Source organism: Mustela nigripes, chromosome 3, assembly GCF_022355385.1.
Source record: "Mustela nigripes isolate SB6536 chromosome 3, MUSNIG.SB6536, whole genome shotgun sequence".
NCBI lineage: Eukaryota > Metazoa > Chordata > Mammalia > Carnivora > Mustelidae > Mustela > Mustela nigripes.
In genome coordinates this window covers 184,541,052-184,549,263 of record NC_081559.1, presented here as the reverse complement: position 1 = coordinate 184,549,263, position 8,212 = coordinate 184,541,052, and the positions used below count along the sequence as shown (strand labels likewise).

General features: G+C 53.0%; 1 protein-coding gene across 5 annotated transcripts; it reads right to left on the bottom strand.

Annotated features, from left to right (window-relative positions):
• Nucleotides 1–880: 880 nt before the first annotated feature.
• Nucleotides 881–6,961, bottom strand: MYC (MYC proto-oncogene, bHLH transcription factor). Of its 5 annotated transcripts, none has more exons than XM_059395160.1 (3): nt 6,697–6,961; nt 4,258–5,026; nt 881–3,145 (listed from the first exon to the last, which is right to left on the bottom strand). In XM_059395160.1, exons 2-3 carry the CDS (start codon nt 5,012–5,014, stop codon nt 2,583–2,585), a joined length of 1,320 nt encoding a protein of 439 aa, XP_059251143.1. In that variant the 5' UTR covers nt 5,015–5,026; nt 6,697–6,961; the 3' UTR covers nt 881–2,582. The 5 variants fall into 5 exon arrangements, with proteins under 5 accessions (XP_059251143.1, XP_059251144.1, XP_059251141.1 ...); XM_059395161.1 differs by having other exon boundaries at nt 4,258–5,023; XM_059395158.1 differs by lacking the exon at nt 6,697–6,961 and adding an exon at nt 6,464–6,508 and having other exon boundaries at nt 4,258–5,023.
• Nucleotides 6,962–8,212: the final 1,251 nt, after the last annotated feature.

The window sequence follows — 8,212 nt, the reverse complement described above, 5'->3', positions numbered from 1 at the left end:
ATAGATCGAACAATGGCACAGACCGTGGGGAATCCCCGGGCTGGCTCTGAGAGCCCGTTTATGTTGGGATCAAGATCAGCCTGACTTTCTGGAAAGAAGTTGGCATCTGCTCTGTTTTCTGACCTTACTCTTGCTTCATAAACCTGAGAGGGGCGACTAATAGTTGGAATGGCTCCCGTCCATCCCCACAGCCAAGCTCTTCATCCCTAAGTTGCTTCCTGATTATTTGGAACAGGGAGTTGTTTTCCCAGTGAGGAACACTCTCCTTTTCTGTTGGCTTGCCTGAACTTAGTGATCAAATTAACACCTTCCTTGTTCTCAAGTGAGTCACTCCAGAGCGGCACTCCAGCCACAAAGGGGCAAAGAAGGAATCTTTTAAGATCGCCCCCGCTTTTTAACACTTTGAACTGTTCAACTTCTGTAGATTGTATCTCCCTTTGAATTTAGGGTATAGGGTGTGACTCCATGAAACTATTAGGGTGGGACTTGGGATCCAAAATAAAGAATCCAGAAACAGACATTAAGGGCTTAAGTAAATTGTTCTAGAGTTCAGAACCAAAGACAGTAATTATTTATTGATGTATGAGGTGGTGGTGCTGCTGGTGGTGGGTTAAAGTTCTAAAAAGAGTACAGGATTGAGGATCTACTCTGAGGCTGGAACAATGAGATAATTAGAACAGCGATAGTAACCTCCATTTGCCTATGTAATAATGTTCTCGTTTCTGGTTCAGACCCCGGGTTTGCGAAGGCTTATAATTAATAATGCCTACATTCAAAAATGCCTTTTCATGTTCTAATGATGACCATGTGTCATGAGTGTCCGTGTGTCAAAGCTGGAAGGAAGGGGAGTTTGTAGTTTCCAAAATAATGACTCATGGACAAAGAGTAAGTATGTTTTATTTTATGATCTGAGCAGTAGCATTCCAAACTGGCTGCTTCCCAGGAGAAACGGGTGAATTGCATTTAACAAATGGCTAAGGTAGGAGTGAATGACTTGTGGGTTTCTCAGAGAAAGAAAAACATGAAACAATGAACAACAAAATAGCAAAATGAAACAAACAAAAGGGGAACTGATGCCCTACAGGGCCTCAATGTTGACATTTATGGCACGTGACCCACTAGATTGGTCTAACCCCTGTTCTTATGAGTGGCCCGTTTATTCCCACTGGCTTTTTGGCAGGGTGTTTGAGCACAGGCTGAGTGGACTGCCTGGGTTTGAATCCTGGCTCTACTGTTCATTATCAGTGGGCTCTGGGCACCTAGCGGAGTCTTCTGTGCCTCAGTTTCCCCTTCTATTATAGGGAAATCAACATTGGGCTGATTTCCTTCATAGGTTTGCAGTGAAATTATTGCAAGGAAAATGCTTCTAAGAATGCCTGACATAAGAGTAGGTTAGTATGGCTATTACTCGAGTTGGTCCGTCAGACCCCAAAGCAAAAGCATTCCTGGCCTTAGCACTTTAGACCCAGGATGAACTAAGGCATAATAGTGAAGTGGTAAGTATTTTTCAATGGGACAGGGACTTTGGAGGCAGCCTCTGACTGTGGGGCCACGGAGAAGTTGCAAAAGCCCTCTGAGTCTATTTCATTGTTTGTAAAACAGGGTTACTAACTTGCCTCCTGGAGCACTTTAGAGATAACCTGAGTAAAGGGCCTAGCACCAGGGAAGAGTAGTTAAGCAGCAGTGGGGTAGCATGGGTTAACCCAGCTGGAGTTTCTTCATCTTCCTCCCACCCCCAGCCCTTACCCCTTTGTATACTTAACTTATCTTTAGCCACTGGCATCCTTTGCCTTCTCACCAGTCTACCCGCCTGTTCATTCTTTCATGTAGCAACTCTCTCTGGCCCTATCACCAATCTCCAGGAAGCATCTTATAACCCTGAGAAAATAAAGACCTTAAAGCCCCAGACCCATTTTAACAAAGAAAAGCCCTCTCCTTTCTTAAATAACTTCCCATCTTTGTAAATTCATTCCCTTGAGGGTGAAATGGTGGGACTCGGAATTGATGGAAAGAGAATGGAAAGAAAAAAAAAAGGCAAGAAAAAAAACAAAACACTCACAACTTCTAAGATTTGGCTCAATTATATATTTGCCAGGTATTTTATTTTTTCTAAAAACAATAGAAAAAATCAACTTTAAAAAGGATGATGTACTTAAATAAAAAAAATTATGGTTTATAATACATGGTTTGAATTCTTGTATAACTGCTATAAACGTTTTATTAAAGTTATTTACATTTAATGGCCATATTTACATGGGGAAGTGGGGTAAACTTTACCATTTTTTAAAAACAATTCTTAAATACAAATCTGTTAAAAGGAAAAAAAAAAAAAAAAGATGGCAAGCATAAAAAAAAGTTCTTTTATGTCCAAAGTTCCATTTGAGGCAGTTTACATTATGGCTAAACCTTTCAATCCTAAGACTTAGCCAAGGTTGTGAGGTTGCACTTGAACATGCATTTGAAAAAAGTTCAGATAGGAGAGGTTGCTACAGTTCTGTCAGAAGGAACCTTTTTCCTTACTTTCTCTTAGTAACAAATGAGAATTCATGAGCAATCCCAGTTCCTCCCTCCCATAGGTGGACTTAGGCACCAGAGTTCCTTAGCTGTTCAAGTTTGTGTTTTAACTGTTCTCGCCGCTTCCGCAACAAGTCCTTTTCTGAAATGAGCTTCTGCTCCTCTGTCTGGACGGACAGGATATATGCGGTGGCTTTTTTAAGGATGACTACCTTGGGGGCCTTTTCATTGTTTTCCAACTCTGGGATCTGGTCTCGCAGGGCAAAGAAGCTCCGTTTCAGCTCGTTTCTCCTCTGGCGTTCTAAGACGTTGTGTGTCCGCCTCTTGTCATTCTCCTCGGTGTCTGAAGACCGGGGGCTGGCACATTTGCGGTTGTTGCTGATCTGTTTGAGGACTCTGCCACTGTCCAACTTAGCCCTCTTGGCAGCTGGATAGTCCTTCCTGGTGGAGGGGGGCGCTGCGTAATTGTGCTGATGGGTGGACACATGGCATCTTTTAAGAACCAGCGGGCTGTGAGGGGGTTTGCTGTGGCTTCCTGCCGAGGGTGACCCCGATTCTGACCTTTTGGCAGGGGGCTGCCTTTTTTCCACAGAAACAACATCAATTTCTTCTTCATCCTCTTGTTCTTCCTCTTTAAGAAAGGAAATAGAAACCACCCGGTTAGCCACGTTTCCTTAAAGCTATCAATGACTAGATTAAATGAATGCTGTGTAAACAGAAGGCATTATTATGTGAGAAAGAGTCCTGGCACCAAGTCATCCCCAGAGAACCAACTAGTCTATCAATCCTGCTCTTGCCATGAAGGCCCGAGTCAGAACCGGAGAATGACAGCCAGGTTTACGGCACAGACAAGAAAATTACAATTTACCAGGATAAAACGTTGATGCCAATTCTTACCTAAGACTTAATGAGGCTTTGGACACACCCAAAGAAAAGCACATTTCCCAAGCACCTCCTATTTTTAAGGGATTTTACTAAGAACTCTTCAGGTGTTGCAAATAATAGCTCCAAATCTCTTAGTAGGACTTTAGCAACTCCCTATTTTACTGGAAGTGCAAAAAGAAAAAAAAAAATTCTTGGGCCTTTGCCAAAAAGTTCTAGGGGTGGAGGAAGGAAAAAGGTCCAATTTTGGCAAGGATTTGCTTTTAAATGTTCAAAACAGGCTAAACAGATCCCAACTCCTCAGCCCATCAGTCTTTAAGGCACTTTCACTGGTTCACAGCACCCCATGGAGAGGCTACTCTGCCTCTGTCCACTGCCCTGGTTTATTTTTTGGTGGATCTGTAGTCCCCGAAATCCCAACAGTTTCTTAGAACATAAGAGGGAGGTAATTCATTCATTCTCAGGGATCAATCCTCACTTATCCCCTTCACACACACCCTCACACCCCCTTACCCCAGGGCAATTAAAATGCTTAAGAAAAGTAAGAGGGAGTGGATTGAGTTGCAAGATAAGCTAGAAGATTTAAAAACCCAAATGAAATTCCTAAGGGGAGGGAGGGAGGGAGAGGAGGGGCTGGCCAAGGGGGCAGTCTTAGAAGGGATGGGAGGGACCCCTAAAGCCCAGTGTTCCGGGATGATGAGCTCCCAGATCCTTCTAGATCTAACATTTCCCTTCCCAAATCTGAGTAAAGAAAAAAAGGCTGGGTCAGCTAAAGTGGTCAGTTGAATGGGCCGCCCGAGAAAAATCTTTAATAAGAGCCCCAGTCGCCCCCTTTGACAGGCCAGGAGGGGTTCAGCTTACCGGAGTCGCTGCTTGTGGTGGGTGGTGTTTCCTCGTGGAGCGCCAGGGGCTCGGGACTGGCCCGCGGGGACGACTCGGCCGAGGAGAGCAGAGAGTCCGAGGACGGAGAGAAGGCGGTGGAGTCCGGGGAGGCGCAGGGCTTGGGCGAGCTGCTGTCGTTGAGCGGGTAGGGGAAGACCACGGAGGGGTCGATGCACTCGGAGGCGGCGGCGCTCAGGTCCTGCAGGTACAGGCTGGAGGTGGAGCAGCCTCCGGGCCCGCGGGCGGGGCTCGGGCTGCTGCTGTCCTTGCGCGCAGCCTGGTAGGAGGCCAGCTTCTCAGAGACCAGCTTGGCGGCGGCCGAGAAGCCGCTCCACATGCAGTCCTGGATGATGATGTTTTTGATGAAGGTCTCGTCGTCCGGGTCGCAGATGAAGCTCTGGTTCACCATGTCCCCTCCCAGCAGCTCGGTCACCATCTCCAACTGGTCAGCGGTGGAAAAGCTGCCGCCGCCGCCGTCGTCGTCCCCCCTGGGGGAGAAGGACGCGACTGCAACGTAGGAGGGCGAGCAGAGCCCCGAGCGGCGGCTCGGGGACAGCGGCGGGGTGGGCAGCAGCTCGAATTTCTTCCAGATATCCTCGCTGGGGGCCGGCGGCTGCAGCTCGCTCTGCTGCTGCTGCTGGTAGAAGTTCTCCTCCTCGTCGCAGTAGAAATAAGGCTGTACCGAATCGTAGTCGAGGTCATAGTTCCTGTTGGCGAAGCTGACGTTGAGGGGCATCGCGGCAGCCTGCTGAGGGGGGCACACAAAAGGGGGGGGGCGGTCTTGAGTTAAGAGGGTCTGGGTGGGTGCAGCCCGGCGCAGCGCGCTCCCCGATGCCGAACCCCTCGCTCCCCTTCGAGCGCTAGCCAGAGAAGGCTGGTGGCGGGAAGAAGGGCACCCTTTTACCCCCCTCCCCCAGGTGGCCCCCCGCTATCTGGGACACACACTTGGCGAACCAGCTGCGGAGCGCCCGCGGAGATGGCGTCTCGCCCTGGAGCCCGGAGCGCGAAGGCCGGGAGTCCGCCCCGCCGCCGCCGAGCAATCGAAATCGGCTTTAGCTTCCTTAAGCGGCCGGGGTAGGCGGCAGCGGGGAACACAATCCGCCAAACCCGAAGGCGCAAAGTTTGCGCCACCTGAAGGAGAAGGCGAGAGGCGCCGCGGCGGGAGCGGCAGCGCGCGGCCCCCTCCCTCGCCGGGCCCCTCAGCGCCGCGCCCGTTCCCACTCGCGCCCTCGCCGCGCTCCTTCCCCCGCGGGCGCCGCCGCCCTTCCCAGCCCCCCGCCCCGCCCGCCGCCCCTCCATCCCCACCCCCAGTGCGCCCCCCTTCCTTCCTCCTCCGGCTTTTCTCCGTGGCTCTCGCCGGCTGGCGGGGCGAGCCTATACGCCGGCCGTAACAGCCCCCCCGCCCCGATCAATAAAAGGGGGGTGTTAGATAATAACAAGGGCACCTCCCTTCAACACCCAATACGGCGACGCAACTGCGCCAGAGCCCCTGCTGCGATTCCGCGCCCGGAGCCGGCCGTCTTCCCCTCACCCGCAGAGGGTAGCAGCTGTTCTGGAAAAGCCCCGAGTCCCGCTCCTAGTCGTCCCTCCGCATCTCAGGGGCACGGGGGACTCCAGGGGCGGCGGCGGCCGCGGGGGAGCCAAGGATGAGTGCGGAGATTTGCCCTCGCTTCCCCCAAGTCCTTGATTCAGGAGAATCGGACACATCCCTGCCCAGCCTCCCTCTCCCTGGTCCTCGCGCCTACCCAACACCCAGTCCCAACCAGTACCTTGGAAGCCCAAGATCCCTATTTTTATTATTCGTTTAAAAAGCCAAATGCCAACTTCTTAAAAGGAGCAGGGGGTGAATGGGAAACGTCGCGGGGATCGGCGGGCGGGACGCGCCGCAGTGTCTGTCTCCGGCTGTCAGAAATGCGGTAAGACAAAATTTAAATGCCCTTTCCGAGACGCGGAAAAGTCAGCGGCTGCGGAGCTCTCCGGCTCCCACACGCAATTTGTAATTCTTACTCCCAGGAGCTCAGGATGCACAGGGCTCTGTCCACCGCGCAGTACAGCAACCCCCCCCCCCCCCCCCAGGAAAAGCAATTAGTGCAATAAAGCAGGAATGTCCAGCTGGTCGGGGGCAGCGTCCATACACATAAGCAAAATAAGCAAAAATCTCTAAAGACGAGTTTTAGGAACGCACCCGTTGTCTCTCTGCCTTCTCCCCTCCCATCTTGACAAGCCACTCTCCCCCAGCCAGCTCTGGTTCGTCCTCACCCCACCCCGAGCTACCACAACTACTCTGAAAAAAGTGTCAATAGCACACGAATGGCTGAGACGACACCCCAATTCGGGCATTCGACTTCGACTCGTCGCGGCATTGCATTAAGGCGGTAGGGAAAATAATTGAAAAGACAAATAGATCCAGGTGCTTACCGGGTTTTCCACTATACGAAGGAAATCCAGCGTCCAAAGAGCAGCGAGGAGCGCCTTTCAGAGGAGCCGGTCGCGGGCAGCGGCGGGGAGAACTGTCTTCCCAAATAGGCAGAAGAGCCCCTCCGCGTCCGGAGAGTCGCGCTCTCGCTCGGGTCTTGTAAGTTCCAGGGGAAGTGTCCGCCCGCAGCAATGGGCAAAGTTTCGTGGGTGCGGCGGGGGGGGCTGTGCCCGGCTGGCACGGGTCGGCGGGCCGGGTGGGATGGGGGCGGCTGGGCCGGAGGCGAAGCCCCTTTTCGCTCCGGATCTCTCTTCCCCGGGCGCCCGGAGCGCCACTCGGCTCGCTCGGCTCGCTCTGCACTTCCACCCTAGCGGGCGCGCCCGCTCGCTCCCTCTGTCTCTCGCTGGGATTACTACAGCGAGTCGGATAAAGCCTGAAAACCGGGTTTTATACTGCAACCACGATCCCGCCTCCCTCTGTTCTCTTTTTCCCGCCAAGCTCTGAATAGCCCTGCCCTTCCCAAGGCCGGCTGGAAGCCAGGCGGCGACCGGGGCGCAGCGACGGCGGCGGCAGCTGCGGCCGCGGGGAGAAGCGCAGCTCGGGGGTCCTCGGCCGCGCAGACCCTCGCATATAAAGGGCCGGTGGGCGGGGATTTGCTAGAGAGGATCTTTTTTCTCTCTCCCCCGCCCTCCTCTTTGGGAACCGAGGAGGGCCGATTCTGCGGAGGGAGGGCCGGGGGTGGGGGAGCGGGGAGGAGACTCAGCCCTGGCGGCCTGGCACTCCAGTGCGCGGAGCTATCGGATGTAAACAGTCAGAGCGCAGAGCGCAGCTTGAATTAACTGCGCACCTACCATTTTCTTTCGCTCCCGCTCAGACCCTCTCCCTTTCTGCGTCGCTCCTGGAGCAGCGCTCGGTTTGACAAACCGCATACTTGTCCTGCGTGCTTAAATCATCGCAGGCGGAACATCTGAGCCTTCAACACAGCACACGCCGTGTACCCGCCGCCCCGCCACGCACGTCCCGGGCGGACGGGCGCCTCCCGAAGGCTGGGGACTGAGCAGCGTTTGGAAAATCAGTCTTATGAAGACGGGAAGGAAGCAGGGGTATTTATGGGCGCGCGCTCTGAGTGTGTAGGGTGTTAGTGTCGATGGGGATAAATGATAAGAGATATAAGGAGGAAAATGATGCCTGGAATATTAAAATAACTCAGCAACCCACTGCCACGTATACCTGGAGAGCGCACTATGAATAAACACCCACTGCATTTGCCTGCGGTGTTGTGCCTTATATTACTGCAGCGATCTATCGCGATTGGGTACCTTCCACCGCGAATGAATCCCTCAATTTGCTGCCTAAGCAAGCAGACGCCCTCGGCCCCGCCCCTACCACGCAGACCTACAGTGGGGTCGGCGGTTGCCGGCTGTTCCCCGAGGACGCGCTAATCCCTGAGACCTTTCCTACGTACTCCCCGACTGGAGTTAAGGAGGAGCGCGACTTCGGGTGCGCGCAGCGGAGGAC